Raw genomic sequence first — 23,772 nt, 5'->3', positions numbered from 1 at the left:
TTGGCAATCATGCTGAACACTTGATATTTACTTAGATTTTCTCATGTCCTTTTTCTCAGGGGAAAAAATCATTCTAGAGAATAAAAGAGCTCTGTAGATGGAAGAACTGTAAAGGTGTGGATCATCTTGGAGAAACTGGTGTTAAGACACATAGAGGTCATAAGAATCACAAATGTTCTGGAAGGAACACCTTGGGATCCTTTGTTGGCGGTGTCAATACAAAAGTATCAAATGGTACTGGCAGATAGAAGCTTCAGCTAAGAAGTGAGGCTTCAGATAAAAGCACACAGCATGTTGTTATGCTGACCAGCTCTTTGCCATGACATGTTGTGGACTCAAGAAGTACATGTGGGTTCAAGGGGAGGCCAGAAAGTTCATGAAAGGGAACCAGCAAGGGTTACTAAATAACCAGACACTATCCCTGCCTTGGGAAGTCCCTCCAGATGGTTGGAGACTGGGAGAGGATTCAGGGAGTGTATCATGAAAGGCTCTCTGTAGTCTTAAATCCTTGGGTATCGCCCTTTTGGCCGCATTTGGAGACAGCAGTGGATAGGACTGGCTCCGTTCTGACCCAGCAGATGCAGTCGTACGTGTTCGTGTTCTCTGTGTTCCAGTGCTTGCAGCACCCCTTTAAACTTTTTGTGTCTGCCCACAAAGCCCTTCCCTAATGAAAGGGACAAACGCTGAGTCTTGTAATACACAGCGGGACATTATTCTTCCATAGTATTAATAAGCAAGGAGAAGTCTTTGGAAAAATTTGAGAATACAAACTTTTAATGCGTGGCATACACAAACCCCACCTTTATTCTGCTCTTTCAACAAAAAATAAGCTCACCTAATAATAATTTTAAAATAGAGGTGCGGATACCAGAATGCAGCTTTTCCAACTCTTTTAATGACCAACTTTTAAAAAATGCCTTCCCACAAAGAGCAGGGGAATTCCAAGATGTTGAAAGGCAAAACACTAATATTCACGAGTTTAAATTTGGGGAATTTCCCTTTGAACTGGACACCGATAAGAAGTCTTTTAAACATCGCATTATGACGCAGCTGCGGCAACAATTACCTATGAATGCCTTAAACACGTTTTTTGAGGTACTTGCTTTAAAACTATTCTCATTGAAGAGGACACGCGGAAATAGTCTGGAATTTTAGGAGGGGTTTTGTTTTCGCGGCTGGCCGGTGATGCTTTTATCCAGTGTTGATGGATGCCGCGATGACACTTTTATTCCGCTTCCCGCCGCTTCCGCGCGCACTCCCTGCGGCACGCCCGGCGGGCCCCCAGGCTCCGCGGCGCCGCGGGGCGCGGGCATGCGCAGCGCCGGTGCCGCGGGCATGCGCAGCGCCGGTGCCGGGCCGTGACGGTGCGGGAGCGGCGCGCGCCTCCGCGCCTGCGCGGGCCGGGCGCGTGACCCGGAAGCGCTCCGGCGGTGCCTGCGGCTGCGGCGCGGCCCTGCACGCGGACAGCTGCCCCCGGCCGCGCGCCGCTCCCGCGCCGCTCCCGCCATGTCCCGCGGCTCCAGCGCCGGCTTCGACCGGCACATCACCATCTTCTCGCCCGAGGGCCGCCTCTACCAAGTCGGTGCGTGTCCGGGCCCGCGGGGCCGCCGCCGAATTGCCCTGTCACGGGCCCGGCCTGCCCGCGCCCCCGCCGCTCCCCGCCGAGCGGGGCCGCGGCCGGCTCGCGAAGGCTCCGCCGAGCCCGGCAGCCTGTGCGGAGGGGCGAGACGCGGCGCCTCTCGTGGCTCGGGAGTCCCGGCTCCCACCTGGCCTGGTCCCGCGGTGTCTGGGGGAAAGCCTGGTGGGAGCGTGGAGCGGCGGCGGCCCCGGTCGTGCCGGCGTGGGGACCCGGGGAAGGGATCCTCGCATGAGATAAGGAAAACTTAGAGGCAGGGTGGGCTCTCTCGAGTGTCCCCTGCCACCGGGAGGGCCCTCCTCTGAGTCCTCGGTGTTCGATTTCAGATGCTCGGAGACCAAACTTACAGCCATCCAGAGAGGCTGTTTAGTCTCCCTTAAGTGTTTCTTTGAGTGAATCTTGCCAAGCCTCGGAGCACTGCGTTTTGGGATCTGAGAACTGTGATAGCTGTTTGAAACGAGATTTGAACTGCCTCAAACCCTGCATGCCAGAGTGACAAAGTCAGTTCTTGGACGTAACTCGTGCGCTTTCTTGTTACACCTGAATGCCGCTTGTTCTGCCACTGTGCCCTGTGAGATAGCAGCAACCATCCTTTGTTTTCAGGTTTCTTGGAATAATCTGAAACCAAGCTTCAGCTTCTTCTGTAAGCCGCTGGTTCTATTATTCCTGTTTTTGCAGTGCACCAGATTGCACAGAAGCGCATTCTGGTGCCCTTTGTGCGGGATACAGTTGCCTCACAGTCTGGCAGGACTGTAGTTTGAGAGTTCCCCTGGAGGATCCTCTCAACAGGGACAGATGAACTGTTCTGCAGCATCATCCTGATGCTGCTTTCCCCAGCTGCAGTGCCTTCACTGCACATCCACTGCACAGTATGTCCATAAATCCATCTGTTTTCCAGGGAAAGAGCTTGCTGCGGTCAGATTGTATTAATTGCCCATGGCAGCCATATAGTTTTCTTGTGACTGCCCTTGAGTTTTTCTCAGGAAGAAGCCTGTGTGGATTAGGCCTCATGGACAGGTGGCCCAGTCTTGAGCAGTCCTTTCTGCAAGGAAGAATTAGGAAGGTGCCTGTGTGTAGGTGTCTACACAGACAGAAAGTTACCTGTACTAGGTACCTACATGTGGGTGCTGTCTTATATCTGGAACATGTATAATGCTTATTATTCCTTATACATAGACATGGTAGGGACAGTGCTTCCTCACACAGGGTTTCAGTGGTTCTATGGCAGAGGAGTCCTAGGCTCTGACCTTCCACTGCCATTAAAACAGGCTGGTTGGTCAGCATCACTTCCCACTGTCACAGTACTACTTGTTGGGAATTGTTTTTGCATTCTGTAGCAGAGAGGAAACTCAGTCTTGGTTTTCTGCCTCTGGGGTATATTCAGCCAGTAGATTAATGTATGAGAAATGTGTGGTACCTCCATAACTTTTAACAGTGTCTTAGAAACAAGTATCTGCATGTGCATCTGAGAGCTTCTGCACACAGCCTGAAGCTGTCTTAAAGCTATTTTAAGTACCTTTGTGCTATAGGAAGAAAAATATGTAGATGTGCGTAGTTAACTTCAAGCAAGAATGAGCTCACTTTACTCACAGCCAGGCTGGTAACTCAGGCATGGTGCCACATGGGTGTCTCTGTTTGCCAGCATCCAGTCACAGCATGGGCAGAAATCTCATCTTTGCTTGCAATCAAATGTCCACATCTAGGTGGTTTTGTTTTATCTTTGTCTCTTTGCTGGATTAAGGTTAGCTAGGCGCTGTCAAGGATGAGCATGGACATGTGTTGCTTTAAGATTGCCTTAAAACTTGAGTTTTTCTGGAATTCAGCGGTATGGGAACAGAGATTTCCAGCATAGTGATATTGGACTGAAACACCTATACTTCATCTTAGGTCTGTCTTCTGCTTCCAAAGCTCAGAAAACTCATGTGCCTTTGATCTCATATTAGAAGTTATTTCACATTACTGTGGTTAAAATCCCTCAGAGCATCAGTGTTCTCTTGCTACCTATTAGTTTCAGTCTTCAAAGGTGATGTTTCTTCTGAGTGGAATTTTGGGAGGTGAAGAAAATTTCTGGCTGTTGCCATGTATTCAGGGAACAGCAAGGGGCTGTTATTTTCAGAGTGAATGCCTTGCTGCTGAAATACTTACATAGCAGTAAACAGACTTGAAACAGCACTCAGCACTGGCAACTTGGACTTGCTACATTGTAAGAGCCACTTTACCTTTGGCATGTTTCCTTGAAAACTGAGCAATGGAGGTGGTAACACTGCTAGGGGCTGCAGGTTAGCAAGCCTAGTTGTTGGTAGTTCTGAGCAAAAATTAATTTGTGATAGGCGTCTATTCCTACTGCCACCTAAGTGTCACAGAACTGCAGAATGACTGAGATTAGGTGGGCCCTCTGGAGATTATCTGGCCCCAGTCCCCTGCCCAAGGTGGCCCTCCTAGAGCTGGATGCCCAGGAGTGTTTCCAGATGGCTTGAGTAGTACAGGCAACCTGTTCCAGTGCTCAGTCACCATCACAGTAAAACACGTTTTCAGGTGTTTAGGTGGACCCTCCTGTTTCAGTTTGTTCCAGTCACCTCTAATTTGGTCCTGTCACTGGGCATCAGTGAAAAAAGGCTGGCTCTGTCCATCTGCTTTACACCCTCCCTTCAGGTGCTTGTACAGATAAATAGACAAGTGTTGCAAAGCCTGTGCTCAGGGCTTCAAGCATGACCAGTTTGCAGGCAGCACTGGCTCATGTCTTATTGGATTTGCGCTCTGCTGCAGGCTGGCACTGATCATCCCAGGTGGGCAGAGTTGTACAGGGAAAGGGGGCACATCCTTTATGGCACATTTGGGTAACCAGCAAATGTTCTGATGTCTGAGAGTAGTAAATACAGTGCCATAAATACACCACAATGAACCCTTCCTTAGAACTGACTCAGCTGTTTGAACATTAATATGCAAAGTGTGAATTTTTTTTCACCTGCAGATTACAACTTGTCTGTTGCGCAATCTCTTCTGTAGATCCGAGTGCAGCTTTTAAAATAGCGAAGTTTCTTGCTCCCATTATTTTAAGATAGTTTTAGCTATTTACTATGCTGTTTGTAGACATGTTCTAAATTCTGGGTTCACGTGCATAGCCAACAAAAAAAACTCACCTACATTTAGCTGCTGTCTGAAACTTACCACTCAGCCACATATTAGGAATTTCTGAATGTTTATCAAATATTGCCAGGTAAACAGTTTTTAAAGTTCTTGTGCCTAAGGCTTTTGAAACCTTCAATCAGGAGAAATTTATTTCATGGATCATTTAATGACTGTTACTTTAGTGTTTGCTTCTTAATCCATTGCACTTACATGAATAGCAGTGTTTAACTGGTATCTGTGTAGCTTGCACTTTAAAAAGTGAAGAAGAGCATTGCAGTGTTTGAATGTCAAGGCAACAAATATGATCGTTAAAACCTGTCTCCTATGCCTCCTGTGTCATCCTACCAGTTTTCATCTATATCAGTAAAAAATTAGAAAATAATCCTTTAAAATACTAAAATTCAAGGCAGAAATTTTCTTCTGTAATTTATGGTTACTGTAGATTAAGGTTGGACAATTTTGGTCAAGTTCAGAACAGCCTTTTTGTACTAAAACTTATTCTCTTGCTGTTAAGCTTGAACTGAACAAAAAGTCAAATTAGAAGAAACATTTCAAGGAAGCAGTGACAGTGGTTTTGTGAAGAGAGTCAATGCACACTGTACTAAAGATCTTAAGGACACAAAATGTTGCACAAGTAATAAAGTATTAAAAGGCCATAAATTGGTGAGATTCATGTGTTGAGGGAAATTGTTAATTGTCCTAGTGTCTCTGACACAAGTTTTTTATTAACATTTGTATATTTTTCTAGAATATGCATTTAAGGCCATAAACCAAGGTGGACTTACATCTGTAGCTGTTCGTGGGAAAGATTCTGCAGTGATTGTAACACAGAAGAAAGTACCTGTAAGTAGTCTGTTTTTGAGGGGAGGTCTGGAAGGAGAGGAAAGAAAAAGATGGGGTGGAACTCAGCAGTATTGATATTATACTTATTAGCACTGACAAAAATTGCTATTTGAACTGGATATCTAATTATCATTCTGCTTATTACAAGTTCTAGCTCCATGTAGTGCTCAACTGTGCATTTTCTCACTAAGTACTGAATACTGGTTTTCTCTGTAGTTGTTGAAGGGATAAATCTAAAATATAAGTTGACCCTGCTGTATTGAGCATGCATTCATTGCTTTGGCTTGTAAAGGCTGAGTTGTCCATAACCAGTTCCCTGATTCTTTGAATTTCTGCTGAGAAAATATTATACCAATAGCATGTAGAGCAGGTTTTCATGGGTGTTTCAGCTCAGTGATGATGTACTGTAGAAAAAGAGGGGAAATTCTTTTATGTTGGAAGGGCAGCATGCAACAAGAGAGCAAGCTTTGTATGTGGGCTCTCAAAGTTTCTTCAGAGGGAAAAGGACTGTGATGTTGATCATGTTCTTGTTCTCCTTCTCCAGATCTGTGGTTTTAATCTTCCCTCCAATTTCCAAATTCTCCAATTTCTTCCTTCACATGCCTACAGCAGTAAAAATTGGAAAGCCTGAAAGAGTTTTTAGCTGTTATGGATCCTTTTGGGCTCTTCTGTAAAAACCAGAGGATTCAGAGTTTGGGTTTTTTTGTTTGTTTGTTTTCTTTTTACTTCAAGGACAGTGTTTGCTATTACATTATTTCTGTTTCCTCTTTAGGACAAGTTACTGGATTCCAACACAGTGACTCATTTATTCAAGATTACTGAAAATATTGGTTGTGTGATGACAGGAATGACAGGTATTTAATTCACCAGTCCGGTTTTGGAGAATTTACCTAGTTCTAATGGGTATATTTAAAGACAATGTAAAGTTGGGCCTGGAATTTTTATTCTCAGGCAGTGCTAGAAATGAAGATGGTACATATTCAGTGGAATTAATATTAGTTCTTTTTGTCTAGCTGACAGCAGATCCCAGGTGCAGAGAGCCCGCTATGAGGCTGCTAACTGGAAGTACAAGTATGGGTATGACATCCCTGTGGATATGCTGTGTAAAAGGATTGCAGATATTTCTCAGGTCTATACACAGAATGCTGAAATGAGGCCCCTTGGTTGCTGTAAGTACAGTGTATGAAAATGATCTTTACTGTATCTTATCTAAGTTTGCAAATTAATATATAAAAATTTCTCACCCATTTTCAAAATGGGTAACTGAGTGAGTAAGGGTGATGAACAGGTGAATGAGGGAGCAGTGTTGCAGGTCTTGAACTGGAGCCCTGATTTTACCATTAATTCAGCATTTGAAATAATATAGCCTCTCTGATACTATTTCACCTTAGTTTTTGGGGCCTGCTCTGTTTGCACCGTGCAGTGATGTCTGTGAGCAGGAGATGCTCTTTGTTTGTAACTGTGTCTGTTTGTGGTGGTTTGACCCTGGATGGAAGCCAAGTGTCTGCCAAAGCCTCTCCATCACTCTCTTCCTCAGCTAGACATAGAAGAGAAAAAATACCATGGAAGGCTTTTGCCAAGATAAGGGCATGGAGAGATCACTCACCAGTTACCACCATGGGCAAAACAGATTCACCTTGGGGAAATTAACTGAATTTGTTAGCAAGCAAATAAAAATAGGATACTGAGTAGTAAAACCAAATCTTTGAAACACTTCCCCCTACCTCCTTCACAGATTTAACGTTATCCCTGGTTCTCTACCTCTCCCACAGTGGCACAGGGAGATAGGAGGCTGGTCTGTGATCAGTTCATAGTGCATTGTTTCTGCTGCTACATCTTCCTCAGGGGAAGGACTCCTCACACTCTTCCCCTGCTCCAATGTGTCTCTCATGGGAGACAGTGCTCCAGGAACTTCTGCAAAGTGAGTCCTTCCCACAGGCTGCAGTTCTTCACAAACTGCTCCAGCAAGGAGCCCACCTTATGTGGGGTGCAGTCCTTCAGGAACAGGCTGCTCCAGTGTGGGCTCCTTTCTCCACAGCGCCACTGGTCCTGCCAGAAGCCTGCCCCAGCACAGGCTCCATGTGGGGCCACAGCCTCCTTCAGGCATCCACATGCTCCAGCGTGGGCTCCTCCAGGGGCTGCAGGTGGATGTCTCTCCACCATGGGTGTCCGTGGGCTGCAGGGCCACAGCTGCCTCGCCGTGGTCTTCACCACAGGCTGCAGGGGAGTCTCTGCTCTGGCAGCTCCTTCCCTCCATCATTTGCCTCAGTGCCTGCAAAGTTGTTCCTCTCACATATTCTCACTCCTCTCTTCTCTCTCTGCAATTTCTTTCTTTCTTTTTTTCTTTTTTTTTAATTTTATTTCTTAAATACATTATCCCAGAGGCACTACCACCGTTGTGGATGGGCTTGGCCTCAGCCAGCAGCAGGTTGGTCTTGGAGCTAGCTGGCTTCAGCTCCTTTGGACACAGGGGAAGCTTGTGGCAGCTTTTCACAGAAGCCAGCCCTGTAGCCGTCTCACTTCCAAAACCTTGCCGTGCAAGCCCAGTGCACTGTGTCTGGGTGAACGTCACTGTTAAAAGAGAGGAATGGAGAGTGCAATTACCTTATGCAGGTTTTGTGGCTTTTTAATCTAAATAGTATTTATAGGACAGATTTACAAAGTTTTTGCTCCTTAGTTATCATATATATAACGTAGAGGGAAAAGTGCCTAAAATATTTCCCTTGCAAATATTTCTACATGTCTTGCTTTATAACAGCAAATGCAGCTTAAAAAGAAGCTATGTGTTGAGTCATTTTTTATCGATGTTCCTGTTCATCTGTGTGTTCTGGGGTTGGTTCTAACTTGCTTTCTCTCTTATGTTGGGCTGTAAGCAAATTATAAACATACTGTTAGGCTGTTCAGGAACTGAGGTAAAAGACTTTACAGGTTTCCTCAATTACTTTTTCATTAAACATTCTGTCTTGAGTTTCTTTTTGATTGGTTGGGTTTTGGGTTTTGTTTCTTTTTTTAAGGAGAATAGTTTCAGAATTGATGAATCACTTCTTGTAACCGTAGTAGGTGCTAAGACTTCTCATTAAGGAAGCAACATTCACCATTGCGCTACAGTTTCCATGATGGGGCAATTTTCCTATGCTTGAGTGCTTGTAATTTTCAGGAAGGATTGTTTCTTTCTTCCCTTGGCATTTCCCATGCCTTGATACTGCTGGAAATTCCTTTTTTTAAGTACAAGAATAAAAATGTATTTTTCTTTACTTCCCTTAGCCTTTTTGACAATACGAGGGGATTTTTTTAATGTTGTAGTAATAGCTGCTTAGAAGTTTATCACCTCTAACTACTAGTTGAAAGTTACACAAGTGTAAAGTGAAAATAATTGAAAACCATGACCTTGTTCTGTTTTGGGTTTTTACTGCAAGTATTGCTTTTAACTTATTTTTTAATATGTATATTGAGGCAATGCAGCTATAAATCAAGAAGTGAGGGTGAACACATGCATTTCAGTGATGTGGTCAGTTTGTGTTACTTGAAAACTATTCAGCTTCAAAACACTTAGTCAGATGATCTTCAAAGACTCAGTTACATCCTGATATTTCCGCTTTTCATTTCAGATTTTTTTTAATTTAAAGAGGAAAAGGTATGTAATGCACTGTTTTTCAGTGTTACAAACAAGAAATCTAAATTTGATCTTTTAATATTTCCATTAGTTTCAGCATGTTTGTGCCTTCTAGTAAAAGGCACATGGTAATAGAACTATTGTTTATACTTTTGTGTCATATGACACAGGATGTGAGCTTTGGCTTGGTAAACTTTCTATCAGGATAAAACTTTTGTGTTTCCTGACTTTGTAGTTCTCTACACACTAAGCATGGCAAAAATGTTTGTATGGTTAATGAGTAGCCTTCTTTGGCAATGGCAGAAATATAGTTTCTGCTAAACTGGGTTGCACGCCTGGTAATGAGGTGCTGGTAAGAAATGGCAAATTAGAGATAATAAGGAAATCACAGCTCCAGGTTTGGGACTGATTCTCAAAGATGTACTGCTGGCATGTATGTTTTTTCACAGACAGGAATATCCATTCTGTTCTTCAGTTGAATAAAATTGCTAAAATTGGGGAAGTAAATATATTAACAAATTTTCTCTTCAAGGTATGATTTTGATTGGTATTGATGAAGAACACGGCCCTCAGGTGTACAAGTGTGATCCAGCAGGTTACTATTGTGGATTCAAGGCCACAGCTGCAGGAGTTAAACAGACAGAGTCAACCAGTTTTCTTGAAAAGAAAGTAAAGAAGAAATTTGACTGGACATATGAACAAACAGTAGAGGTAGGCCAGCAGAAGGAAATTAAAATTTGTTTAAAGTATTTTTAATGAATGTGCTGCATGTAGTCTTGCGATGCAGAGAAATGTAGTTAGGCATTTCCTCTTTACCTACAGTTCTATATTGCTGCCAGAGCAAATGCAGCTATTCCAACTAGAAAATTATTTGAAAATATTCTGCAAGTGTTTGAATGGTCATCTAATCTGCTTTTTTTGCTTTATGTTAGCTGAAGCAGATTCTATAATTGTAGCACTCCCACTGTAGCTGGTGTTTGGTTACTACAGTGCTTGATTTTGGGAATACCAGTATGACTTAACTTTTAGTGACATTTAAAATAATCTTCATATTAGAAGGTATTTCAAACAGTATCTTTGCATGATAAAAGGGTTTGGTTTTGATGTGTCTTTTTCTGATATGAAAACATGTCCCTTTGCTTTTTGTAGATTGGGCTTTTTAGGGAGAGGACTGGAAAGGGGCTGTATTCTGTAGCAAGGGGAAACTATTTTGAATTTCTAAGCTGAGATTTTGAAGTGAGAGGAAGTAACTTTAAGCCAGAAGGAAGGATAGTTGGTAATGCTATGTCTATTAAGAAAAAAAAAAAGAATTAGTGCTTTCTTTCTAATGATAGGGGATTTTGTCATCTTTCAGACAGCAATAACATGCCTGTCTACTGTACTATCCATTGATTTCAAACCTTCAGAAATAGAAGTTGGTGTAGTCACAGTGGAAAATCCTAAGTTCAGGTAAGCAATCAGTGTTGATAAAACTTGGTGTGTTTCTCTGATTACTGCAATTAGTTTTACCTTCTTGTGTAATTGTAAATTGAGAAAAATAGATAAATTTAAGAGATTGAAGTTTTGAAGGGTTTTTTACTTGTAACTCCTCAAAATGTGTAGGGGTAGAAAACATTGTGTAAAAAGAATTATGCAGTTTTAAAATGTATGACATGGTTAAGGGATTTAGAGAAAAGAGATAGAGTAGAGAAAAGAGATCTCTCTCATGTCTTAAAAGGGTATTGCTTTCTGTGATGACTGAATGTAGTTACATCTGGTCTAGAAGTGTTTTCATGCTTAGAAGCATAAACATTTTTCATAGTAATGGTATTTGGAGTCCACTTCCAAATCATAGTCATGCTGACTAATGCAGTAAAGTCTGGTTTATATTATGGAATGTTTACAAGTCCCTTAAATTCTTTATTCTTTTTCTAAAATGAACCTTTAAATTATTCTTGCTCATCTTTTAATATCTAAAATATGTAGTTAATGGATTATGGACTTGTATAGTTTGAAAAACTGTATTTAAATTTAGTAAGATTAAAAGATCATGGATTTAAAAAAATCACTATTGATTTGAAAATGGCTGAACTATCTACTTTCCAAGTACTTTGCATTCCCATCTCGCATGAAAGCAAGGCACCTGCTATTTCTTCCCTCTTCCATTATTGCTTGCACTGTGTGCACCAAGATTACTTGGCCAGTGTATCAAGGCAACACCTGGAAGTCTTCCTGCTGAGGGCAGGAAAGCTTCACATGGGATACAGTGTACTTGACGGCCTTCTCACAACTCAGTGTATAGCTGCAGGAGTACGCATGAAATGGGGAGAAAAAGTTTTTGGGAGTTTTTAGAGTGCAAAAGAACCCTCCAGGTATGGCTTACCTAAAATTTAGGTAAGTCTGGCTTGCTGCAGAGAAATAAAGTTATTTCTGCTTTAGTGTTTAATTGAGGGGTTTTTTTTGATGTTTTTATTTAAAAAGAAGAAGGAACAGTAAAATTGGGAACAAAGTCTGCTGTTACTTTAGTCTGACTACTTGGTAAGTGGAGGCTGAAGAGAGACTTCAAACCTTCATGTCCGACAGGTTCAGTCTGTTAAGTGCTTCCTTCCTAATGTTTTTAAGGTGGACACAGTGATGATGGGTGGTTTTGCATTTGGTGGTGTGTGCTGAGGACAACAGAGCAGCACAGTGTTTGTGAGAAAGCACACGGGAGTTGCATGACCCCTTTTCTAGTGCCACTCAAGGGATCAAGCTACCTTCTCACTAGGCCTCAACTTGCAAATGCATTACTCATGAGGAATTACCTGTTATTTTTCTATCATTTGTTATCTCCTTGCTCTTTAGTGCCTTTGATTCTTCCTTTATTTTTCAAGAGAATTGGAATGTCAGCCTGTGGCACTGGCAGCAGGGCTTTAAAGGGCAGAAAGATGCATTGCTGTAAAACTTATTTGTATAGACATTAGGTTGTAATATTGGAGCTTAAGGGGAAGAATCATTTAAACTATTTAAGATTTCTTTTTTTCTTTCAGGATCCTTACAGAAGCAGAGATTGATGTGCACCTTGTAGCTTTGGCAGAGAGAGACTAATTAGCGTTCCCGTTTCCATTGTCTGTGCTTCTGGCCAGGATGTTTGGAGAAAAGAAAACACTTAATAATGGTTTTAGATTATGGGTGGAAAACAGTGTTCGCTATATGATGTATTTTACTCTGTACAAATAAAACAGAGGTTTTTGAAATTCTTGGTGTCTCCTTTTAATGTTATTTTTTAAAGTTCCAATTCTATGAAATTGTCATCAAAATGCTTGATGACTTTTAGTGTTTCTGTGGTAATTGCTTGCCTTTCAATTGTATTTTAAGAGAAATTTTATGCTCTGAGCTGCATCTTTCGTCTGAGCTATTTGGCTCTTTGTGTAAAGTTAATATCAGTTTTTGTGGTGTGTGTCTTAAGATAATTCATGTTCATTCTCTCCGTGGCCTGATGTTGAAAGCCTTACAACATTACTGGTTTAATTGTGGGGAAGTTAGGAAGACCTTATTTGCTCAGGTTCATATGAAGATACAGGGCAAAAGCAGAAGGAAAAAGCTTCAGCTGTGAGTCCGAGTCCAGTCCTTTGGACTGATTTATTTGCAGTGCATGTAGTGGATTTAAGAAATGTCTTCTACAATTAAACAGCTGTGAAGCTGACATTTATTTAGGGAAAATATTCTATGTGTAGTGTACTTTGGGATTTTGGCTTAGTCACCTACCAGGTTTTGAGGCTTTGGGCCGTGTTGGGGCTAGACAGGGCCAATAGACAAAGTCCTTGAACAGGAAGGTCTCTGGGAAGCAAAAAGCCTTTTTTGTTTTGCTTTAATAGAAGAGGTTTCAGCCTCAGCAGTAAACATGGAGATTATGAAGTTGTGAGGGAGGAGGCACTGAGGAGAAAGGGAAGATTACCAGGCAGTTTCAGTTGTTGCACACAAGTCTCCCTGACAGAATGCCAAGTTAATGCAACGTAACTCCTTACCTTCATTCCACTGCTGTGCACTTCTCATATTGGCTTTAATTATTTCAAAATTCGCTTTGATTTTTTTCAAGGCATTTGGCAAAGGCCTCATAAGTTGTCAGAAACTGAGATTGGTTAATTTTTTTCTTCATGCTTTACAGTTAAAGCCCCTCAAATATGTATTTTTCAAGTTCATTGTAGTAAAGAAGCTGCAATTCTGTGTTTGGTGGCTTTAATAAAGGGTAATGCTAACCTTACGTGATAACTGAGTTGAGGAGGATCAGATGTACAGTGAATTGTGAACTTCACAAAGCTTCTTGGATTTCTATTCATGCCTCCAAATTTCAGCTTCCTTCATGTCAGATAGTGTAGATAAGATAAGCACCCCTGCTTCTGGTTTTGGGTTGGTTATCTGAGAATTCCGTGTGGGTTTGTGCAACAATCGGCGCATTTGTGCAGCTAATAGCACATTTAGAAAGGTCTGTTATTTCAGCTGCCAGTAGATAGCTCAGTTTCTGAAAACCCCTTGGGCCTTTCTTCCTAATACTCCAGTTGGAGTTTGAGTAGGCTTAGGTCATTAGTCTGCCACAAAATATCATCCATTGATAGTTTGTTCTTGATCGGCTTTAATAATGTATGGAAAATGTCACTAATGACTTCTTGAACAAAAATTAAAGGAAGATGGCAATCGGGGATCCATATGACTAGAGCACATTTGCATAGTAGTCAGTATCAAAATTCCCTGCAAGTCCTTTAATTCTAAATTTTGGAGCTTGTATGGGATCGTAAAACTCAGGTGGTGGTTCTTAGAGCAGTGGGTGTTTGTTCATACCTTGCCTGTTTTGCAATGCAGAACCTACCATCTTATGTTCAGAGATGAAATAAGCTGTCTACAATATATTAACTGTGAACATTTCCTTTTTTTTATAAAGGCAATGGTGAACGTTGCCTTTTTTTATGGCATTTTTGCTAGTATTTTTCCCTGTAGAGAAAATTTGTGGTTCTCTTCTCATATTAATAATGGGGATTTTTCTTTTTTAGTCAAAGCTTTTTGTTACTGAAGATAAGGCAGCAATGCAGGTGGGGTTGCCTGATGGAATGGGAAACCCCCATGTGTTAGACATAATACATAATTACATTCTTCACACCCTAGAGCAAATATCACCTGCAACCAAGCTGTACAGCTGTGGCTGGTGCTGAGCTGTAGCTAGTATCACGTGCTGTCTCAAACCTGGCACTTCAAAAGAAACAGGAGTATGCATGGTACAATCCTGGTGCTTCTAGTTTGGGTAGAGCTTAGAAAGAGTGATACCAGACTTGGGGTTGCTCCATGTGTTTGTGGTTTGTTGTGCCAGTGCTGAAAACTGGCTGATGCAAGTTACAGTGTGAATGCACAAGTAGTTAAACAGGAATAGGATCGAGTTTTATTTGCATACCAGACCCACATCAGTGCTACCTGTACTGGCTCTGCACTGCCTTGTAACTGTCCACCTTACATTACCAGTGTTCTTTATCTCTGCTGTAGTGTAAGGATGCAAATGCCAAGTACATGCAGTCAGCTTATGTAAATCAGTATTTATTGAACTCTGAAAATCATCTGGATTTCTGATGAGTAACCTCCCTCCCTCCATGCAAATGGAGTCCCAAAGACAGTAATGGTATGTATTATAAACTGAAGTAGCTCAGTGGGGAGCCAGCTGCTCACCCATCCCATAATGTGTTTATCCAGTTGTGTGCAGGACATTTTGTCCAGAAGGATCCTGTGAAAGTATCCAAAAGGATTAGATCTATTGGCTTTCCCTGATCAGCTGGGTGGATTACCTTGTCATAAAAGGAAATCAGGTTTGATAAGCAGGACTTTCCCTTCACAAAGCTGTGCTGGCTGTGATCAATGACTGCATCCTTTAGGTGTTCAAAGGCATTCTCCCATTTCACTAACTAGCTTCCTGAGCAGCCTGAAGTCTGCTCTCCTCATGTCTAGAGCTGAAGTTTTCCTGGCACTTTTCCTCCTGTCAACACAGATTTTAGACTCGATTGCTTCATGGTCACTGTGGCCAAGCTCTGCTCACGAGACCCTCTCTTAACACACAACAACCCTGCTAAAAGAGGCAGTAGTGAACTTCTGTAGGATTTCAGGTGTGTCTTAAGAGTAATACTGTGTAATGCACGATGTTTGGCTGTACCTTTTCCCTGTAGAGCTGATGACAGTCTAAGGATATGGGTAGATGGGGAGTTCAGATGGGGTGACTACATACAGATAGATCACAACAATTTTAATGACATGGAATTATATGAGACGTTCTTTTTTACCTTCTCTGTCCTGTTTTGCATTAAATCAATGTCCAGGTTTACCAAATAAGAAATATTTTAGTTCAGCACACATTGTTGGAAGTAAGATCAAAGAACTGTGTCTGTCATTTTCTAGCATCTGAAGAAAAAAAGTTACATAACTTTCCCTTTTTTTTTTTTTTCCTGGCACAGAAGCAAAGCCTGGTATTTTGAGTTCTGTAAAACAGTAGCCTTACTGGGTCATGAGATCAAGTTTTGTGAAGCATATCCATAGCAGTATTCATGTTTTCTTCTAGAAAAAAAAGCTACACTACCAGGGTAGTAATGGTAGGGACATTGTTTTTCATTTTATAATCAGTGAATTTTTGTTTTTTTTCAGATGGGAAATTTTTAAATTGTGACAGCTTGTTCCAGCCAGTTCTTGCTAGTAACAATTTGTTCTGTTCTGTTGTTTTGCTGTAACCCAAACGACTTGGAAACAATGCAAGACATCCTGTAGTTCAGGCTCTGTTGGAACAGTAAAGCTCTCATGCCCAAACTAAAACAAGGATAATCACATGCTTATGCAAAGCTGTTTAAAATAGTCTGGACTTTGTTTGTTTATTGTGGTTCTCATATTTTAGAAAACCCCATGAAACATTTTAACCGGTCCTTTGTAGTATATCTATATACATAAACTTGCATTTTTAAGTGACTGACAAACCCCTGTTATTGACAGTATTTGCTGCTCTTCTCTAAGATTTTCTCAGCATACTCATCTTTTCTGTAGTAATGGTCTTACCCATGTCACCATGTTCTATGAAAAATCTGTGCTGCAATATTAAATATGGTAACTCTTAGGTACTTCGCTATAAACCTGATAAATAGAGCCAGCATATCACTAAGTCAAAATGCAGCTAACTGCTTGACAGAACTGAGTCATCTTCCAAGTAGCGTATGCTTCCACTTTTTGGGGATAGCATTTTTCTCCTGGTTCTTTTTAGAACCTGCCAGCCGTGGCTGAGCTTCCTGGCACTGCAGATGCATGACTCTCTCCTACCTGTCATTGTGGCTTAGCTGATACATTCATTGGACCACAAGCCTCTGGAATTAAGTTTTCTCTCTGAGTCTCTAACAGCATAGTATGCAGTGCAGATTAGCATACACAAACCAAGATATCAGTTTTTTGCCAGCAAATTGTTTGTTTCCTCTTCCAGAAAACTGACTCTTGTGACACCCAGTGGCATGAAGAGTTGTGAACATAAGGTATTTAATCCTTTATGAGATTCCTTAGACTAGAAAGCAACACTCTCTCAAGTTAGAGAATCAAATTTACTAGCTGATGGAGAAAAATAGCATGAATGTGCATGGACCAGGATTGCATGAGCAGGATTAGGGATGCCACTCATTGCCATCTGATGTTGCTGTGATGTTTGCAGGTGTGCTCAATCTCCTTGGGTTTTTTCCCACCCCAGCTCTTCCTTCAGCAAGCAGTGGTGCTCATTTGTATTTGTAAAGAGCCATTCTCTTTATTTAATTGATGGAAAACATTGAGGGGTTTTGGTTCAGTTCTCTGTTGCATAAGTGACCTGAGTGGTCTTACTCTGCGTCCAAATCGACTGTAGTGCAGATGTAAAAGAGGGAAGAGGGAAATGGGATTGCACTGCCTCTGCTTTAATCCACTGTGAAACCACAGCCTGCATCACCAAAGAACGGGAGTTTCCATAGCTCATTATGCCCTTGGCTAGTCTTTGACTTAAACCTATATGATGGCATCTGGCTCACCAGAGTTGTGTTTGCCTTTGTCAGTGGGTGACTCGAGCCTTCGCTTGGGCAGCATCAAGACTACTCCCATCTCCTCTGAGGAAGGTTTCTTTGGGGACAGTGCTGTTACAGCAGCTCCTCCTCAGTTCCTGTCACCACTGTGTAGCCCAGCAATTTCCAGGGCTACCCAGGAAACCTGATAACAACATAAGCTTACGTTTAACAAAAAAACAAAACAACAAAATCCAGCCAGAACAGCTCAGCGTGGACACTGGTTTAACCCTGATGCTGGTCCTGCAATAATAGTACCAGCACAGGGGGCAGTGCAGCACAGGATCCATAGGGAGGGGCTGATTAAACTAGTGGCACACCTGACAGGAGTGACAGTCAAAATTCTCCCTTGTAAGTAAATATTTTCCTTGGGGAAAGACAGGATATTAGTTCTCATAATCCATAGAAACCTCCTTTATGGAATCTAACTGCAGGCTGGCATGCTTGGCTAGGCAGGGGGTCTCTCAGGGCAGTGCACTGTGAGGTCATTTAGGAAGCCAGAACTTCCCACAAGGTATTAAGAAAACCTGCAGCAAGCTGGCTGCCAGAGGGGACAGCAGCTGCCTTGCATTGGGTTTTAGCACAAGTTGGATGGGCAGCCTTTCTTTCTTTTCCTTTTCTGTCTCTGTCTCTTAAACCACTTGTAGCCTTGCATACCTTTAGGGCATTGTGAAGAAATTTATTTGCATTGAATGTTAGTCTAGTTTCAGTTAACAGTATTTGGAAATGCCTGCTGACAGAAAAAAAATCCAAAAAACATTTCTCATCTAAGGATGTGGTGAACCTTGAAAATAGGCTAGCAGGTTAGCTTAGTTACTCACTGCCCCTGAAGGTAACAGGAAGCAGGTTGAGGATTGCTGGAGTCAAAGCTGTTAGCAGAAAGGATGGGAGAGAAAGGAGGTTTCTCAGTGATGACCAGGAAGGCTGCCTGACTTGCCACAAGGTAGTGGCAAGTTGCCCAAAACCTCAGTCTCCAGTGGATTTTTCAGCCTGTAGCTCCTGGTTTCTTCACCTGGTGGGTGTCTGCACATATGAAAAATTTGTTGAATACTTGTTAGAAGATTAGGTGATGATGTTCCCCATTCCTATCTCCATGAGAAGTTTCCAGTACTAACTTCTCTTACCTAGTAACAAAGCAAGTAAATAAAGTACTAAATAATGTAGAATTGGCTTTGGAAGTGCAAAAATAGTTATATCCCATGGGTGACAAGAGTATTTACAAGGAAGTAATTTTGTAAACTTTTTTCCTACTTTGAGTACTTTGCACTGACACCTACATCTTTCTCACTCCAACGCAGGAAACAGAAATGTGCTCTTGTGTAGGTAGTTCATCAGGGGACAGCTGTATAAAGTGCATTAATAGTCCATAGGTTCAAAGTCAGAAGTTACAGTACAGAGATGGTCTGCAAAATAAGTCTGGAGGGGGAAGAAAAGAACCAGACCCAGAAGGTGTGAATGTCCTGGTATGCAGGTACAGAAAAGAGAACAAGGTTGTCAAAAAAAGGAAGATAACAAAACAAATTAATGATAAGTAGCATTACAAGTGGTCTGTATTATAGAAATGAAGTAGCAAAGGTCAATTTCTAGAGGGGAATTTAGTTACTAATAGAGAAAAACAGAACAGATTGGATTTTTCTGCTCACTGATGCTGGACATATTGATAAAAGCATGTGCAATGAGTTCAGCAGGATGATTGAGAAACTGCTTCTGTTGATGAAGTGCATATTTGCAAAATGATGTTACAGTCTTTATTTCAAATACAGATAATAACAAGTGTGTGATGCTTTCCCACTTTGGTGGCAAATCAAAACGCATGCCAAACAGTACCAGAACACTTGTGTTTTGTAACAAGAATTGATGTGTGTGGCTAGATCCATGCTGTACTCCCACTCTGCTGGGACGGTGGAGCTTTTAGAAGCACTGGAAAGACCAAGATGTACTGCAAGTGCAGAGTGGGCAAAGGGCCTTGTTTGAGCTTCCAGGCACAGATGCATGACATTAGGCTCTTGGTATTGTCAGGAAAATTAATCCACAGACATCAGAGGTTTATGTCCAAAAAGGAGTCAGAGGAGTTCTTTTACGCAAATAAAGGGAGAGGCCATGGGGCATTCCCCTGGGGTCTCTCAAATATTTGGAGGATGCAGACTCCTTTTTATCCCAATTTCCTGGATGCATTTCCCTTCTTTCTTTCCCCACTGGCAGAGGTACTTGAGAGGTACAGACTTCCCAGAATGCCTGATACCAAAGATTTCCCTCTAATGTATAACACTCCTTTTTAATTTTTAATTCTTATGTAATTTAGGGGTTTTCCCCATTGATTCTTTCATCTTTCAATATCCAATTTCGTTTATCAGCAAACCTACAGTTTGTAAAGGCAAATATCTTTTTCCATTCTTCAATCAGTGGAATCCTTCCCATTGTTTCTTTTATCTCTCAGTGCTAGTTTTATCTTCCAGCAGGCCCACGGTTTGTTTGTGAAGATAAACCCGTCATTCCTCTCAGTGTGAACAGGCAAGGGCACAGGTCCACAGAGTCAGAAACAGCTGCCTTCAGTCACTGCTCGCTCCCACACTGGGCCGGCACCGGCAGCCCTGTGTCTGCAAGCTGGCACTGTTCAGGGAGCCCATCTGGGCCAGTGCTCATCCCTTGGCTGCAGGATTATCTTCAGTCTGGCCCAGCTCACTGGCTCCTCGCACAGCTGCACGGGCTGCAGTGCTTGTGGAGAGGGATAAGATCTTGAGGAAACAGGGAGGGGTAGGAGCCGGCTAGCACAGGCTGCTGTGTCATCATCCTGTCACAGTGCAAAAAGCACACCCCTCGCTTTGGTTGTGCCACATACTGTGGGTTGCTACGGTTATATTGTGCTGGTATTTGAAACATTTTCAGATGGATCGTTTCCTAGGAGAATAAACAATTGCTTTTTGCCAACATCATGCACATGGCTAGCTCAGGGCACTCTCCAGCACTGAAGTGCTGTCCTCCAGATGGTCCTTTAGCCGGCTCTGTAGGTGCCGCCCCATTCACAGCCACACAAAGAGCCTGAAACTCCTTATGCCTGTGCTTCCTTCAGTTTCCGCAAAATTGGTGTTTGAAAGGGCTGCAGTCAAGAGCTGTGGCTGCTGCCTGGAATTGCTCCAGCTGGCGAAAGACTCCAGCTCCCTCCCTCTGGTCTTGACAAATACAGCGGAGCTGCTGAGACAGGTTAGTTGTGCTGGCTAGCGTGTTGTTTTCTGCTCTTCCATAAAGTTCTGACTCCAATTTACCTTCGGGTCTGTTGAAAATAAATAAAATACAGCAAATCTCTTCAAGTACATCAATGCTGAAAGATAGACATTTCACACAGCTAGTATTTACAGAAACTGCTATCAAAACCTGGGCGCTCCGTTTTGTTGATTTTTAGAGCTGGGAAAGAACACAGCTTTGTCCCCAGTAAGCAGGGTCATGTGAGGATAGATCATGGAAAGGAAGCCAAGCCAAGCACTGCTGTGCTCTCACGAGCTTTCTGCCACAGGCTGTGGGAGAGCACTCAGAGCAGCATTAAATATAGTTGCAGCAGAACCTGCCTGGCTAGTTTCTCCTGGATCTGCGCTTTGAAATTGTCATTGAAAATGTCCTTGCATGGTGCAGTCTCGCTAATGATAGCAGCGGCGTGTCTCCAGCAGCCCCGAGTCCTGGCTGCTCACCCTGCGGCAGAAGGGTCCACAGGGCTTGGTGGTTTGTTAGCTCCCCTACAGCTACATCCTCTCATCTCAGGTGGTTTCTGAAGACCTTCTGGCACTGTTAACAATGAGAAATATTGCCACCTTTCCTTCTTTCCTCTTCTTAATTATAAATTATGATTATTCCTACAATTTTAACATTATTATGGAGTGGACTCTGCAACTTCTATAAACAATTTTCAGCTGTCATTAAAAACCTTGCATGCCCATATTTTTGGATCTGAGAGAATGGATCAGTTCCCTTTTTTGGAGACAAAAATTATGAGAAGTTCTGCTGGGAGTAAATTACAAAATATCGGAATAAGGATAATTTAATTTTTTTTTTTAATCGCTGCTAGTCCTAATCCCGTCCCCTTGAATTGCCATACACTTAGCTGTTAATTACTCCACTACCGACCCGGGGAGAAACATTTTAAGGTAATTTTCCCCACCCGCAGCTGCTCCGAGCCCCACCCTGAAAGAAGCAGGGAAAAGCTGCGCTTGTTGTTATCGGTGCCACACCCAGGGCAGCGGGCCCCACCCCGGAGGGATTCCCACGCTCGCTAATTGCAGGCGCGGAGCGCCGGCAAACATTCAGCAAGCTCCGGGTCCAGCTGGATTCCACATCCTGTCGATACAGTAGAAATCTTCACCAACATGCACGGCCTTTTCACAGTCCTTCCCCTTCTGAGGATTTTCTGTGCTAGCGCCTTTCTCCTGCAGCCCAGCCAAGCTGCACCTGCTCAGCACAGAGAACTATCAAGGCCTTTGCAGCTTCCTGAGACAGTGTGGCTTCCTTCTTTTTTTCTTTTTGTTTTTTTTCTTCCCTGCCAGAGAGTCAATAATGGGGTTTCTCTGATAAGACTAAACTGGTCTGGTCTATGCCTTTACCTCTTGTGGTCAGATGGGCAGTGAACTCTTTCCACCTGTGGCTCAAACCTAGTTGTGTTTCCAACACTGTAGTGCAGAAAATGGCAGAACTCCCTGCAGTTGGTACAAGACGAGCGGTCCAGAAGCAAAGGAGGTAGAAGAAGGGTTTGTGTGCTTTGTGTGCCTCTCGCAGCTCACAGGATCCTGCCTGGCTTGCGAGGGCCTGCCCGATGATTGCCGTGGGCTGCCTGCGGTGGGGAAATGGCCACAGCCTCAGCTGGGATCAGCTACTGGCTCAGCAAGAAGTAAAGGTACCAAAACCCCCTCCTGGTTTCCCTGTTCCCAAGCGTCTCCTCCATTCAAAAGTACCATGTTTAAAGGCAGTGTCATAGGCTGGGAACCCCCTGTCTTGCACAGCTTCCTTCTGCTTTTCTTCTTCCTGAAACACAGTGCCTTTGTCATCTCATAACCACACGGTGCCCTCTGAGCAACAAAAAGAGAGCACTCGGTGTGAGCTCCATTCATGATAGTCTCTGCAGACTCGCCCCCCGGGAGACCCTTCTGGTGTGTGGAGGAGGGAGGAATCCTCCTTTTATCCTACACCATTCCGTCAGGAAAATAGACAGTGCCTCTGGGCACAACCAGCTTGTAAAACCCACAAAATTGCAAATTTTTTGGCCAAAATGTTCTTAATTTTAAGCAGATAAGGAGCAAGGGAAAACCAACTCAGCATGTAAATGGAGAAGAGTGGTGTACAACCAGCATTAACAGCGTTTTTAACTTTAGTAGAAGTATAATTTTCACAAAGAGGAAAATCCCTTTAAATCCCACAAAACCCCTCAAGCCTGATGGGATCTGGAGAATTAGGGGCTATGAACACATCAGACTGGAAGCCTTGGTTCTCCTCTCCCTGCTTTCAGCAGGACAGGGACTAGGCATTACCGAGGACTGTGCGAAATAGCTCATTCTAGCAAGGTGCATTTGCCCCTCTTCTGGAGGTCAGGATTATTTGTTCACTGTTGAAGGGAAGCTGCTTTAGCCACAGTGATTGCCTTCCTCTAGAAATCCCCCTGAGGAAAAGCTGAGTAAGCTGAACCAGGGGATGCTGAGGCCACGGCAATATTTTCCTCCTAAAGCAGCTGTTGCCACATACAACCAATCAGAGGGGAAAAAAGGCAAACAACAAACAAACAACAAAAAAAAAAGATTTAAAAAAAGGAAGGGAAATGTGCCCAGGGAAATGTTATGTTACTAAGGTCTCTTGCTGTGCTCAGCTGCAAGGCAAAGCTAGCTGAAAAAATGGGAGGAATGTGCCTTGTTTTCACTGCAGAGCATCTGTCCTGCAGTTCCCATGGGACTTTTTAATCCTTTTTTCCTAAATAATCAATCTGACTTAGAGATGCTTGTGTTTTCCACCCAGGTCCTGCAGGCTTGTTGGAAACATCCTCAAGTGTTTCCTTCTCCAGGCAAACGAGTGGGAGAGATCCCAGCTGATACTTGGACTAGGGGAAGAGGTCTCAGACCTTCTGTTTCTGCAGTGTTTCAGAGCAGCACAGTGCTACAGGGGGTTAAATGGGACTGGGATGGGGAGTGCAGCTGATTGTCACTGACCTCCCAGTCAGCATGTGGCCCTCTGAGGCTGCACACTCAGTGGAACTCAGGTCCCAACAGTGCTTTCCACTTGATTCATTATGAAAGTGGATGAGAGCAGCCTTAGGAAAGATCATATGAAGCAGAAAATGGCACAAGGCATCTTACATGCCTTATTAAGCAGTGAGTGATTTTCCTCTCACCCGCCTGGAGACACCTCAGTGTGGTGGGCACGGGAACATCCTCCTTCTGGCCAGGCAGCTTGGTCCCAGCTCGGACTGAGAGCACGGAGGACACTGCCTGCCTGCACTAGGGAAGTGAGAAACCTTTAATAAGAGCTGTCAG

General features: G+C 43.0%; 1 protein-coding gene and 1 long non-coding RNA gene across 2 annotated transcripts; one reads left to right on the top strand and one right to left on the bottom strand.

Annotated features, from left to right (window-relative positions):
- The first annotated feature begins 1,407 nt into the window (after positions 1-1,407).
- On the top strand, positions 1,408-12,436 carry PSMA6 (proteasome 20S subunit alpha 6). Its single transcript, XM_068192915.1, has 7 exons — positions 1,408-1,582; positions 5,514-5,608; positions 6,381-6,462; positions 6,622-6,777; positions 9,754-9,932; positions 10,576-10,670; positions 12,230-12,436. Exons 1-7 carry the CDS (start codon positions 1,507-1,509, stop codon positions 12,285-12,287), a joined length of 741 nt encoding a protein of 246 aa, XP_068049016.1. The 5' UTR covers positions 1,408-1,506; the 3' UTR covers positions 12,288-12,436.
- A 5,943-nt stretch (positions 12,437-18,379) lies between these two features.
- Positions 18,380-23,348, bottom strand: LOC137475540 (uncharacterized). Its single transcript, XR_010999942.1, has 2 exons — positions 22,207-23,348; positions 18,380-20,540 (listed from the first exon to the last, which is right to left on the bottom strand). It is a non-coding gene; the product is annotated as an uncharacterized lncRNA (long non-coding RNA).
- Positions 23,349-23,772: the final 424 nt, after the last annotated feature.

Source organism: Anomalospiza imberbis, chromosome 6, assembly GCF_031753505.1.
Source record: "Anomalospiza imberbis isolate Cuckoo-Finch-1a 21T00152 chromosome 6, ASM3175350v1, whole genome shotgun sequence".
Lineage (NCBI taxonomy): Eukaryota > Metazoa > Chordata > Aves > Passeriformes > Viduidae > Anomalospiza > Anomalospiza imberbis.
This window is presented reverse-complemented; position numbering and strand designations above follow the sequence as displayed.

What these genes read in the sequence shown, in the direction of transcription:
- PSMA6 (XM_068192915.1), top strand. Translation starts at nt 1,507, where the DNA reads ATGTCCCGCGGCTCCAGCGCCGGCTTCGACCGGCACATCACCATCTTC. An exon ending in TAACACAGAAGAAAGTACCT is followed by an intron (nt 5,609 to 6,380) that starts GTAAGTAGTCTG and finishes TTTCCTCTTTAG; the next exon opens with GACAAGTTACTGGATTCCAA. An exon ending in CATATGAACAAACAGTAGAG is followed by an intron (nt 9,933 to 10,575) that starts GTAGGCCAGCAG and finishes GTCATCTTTCAG; the next exon opens with ACAGCAATAACATGCCTGTC.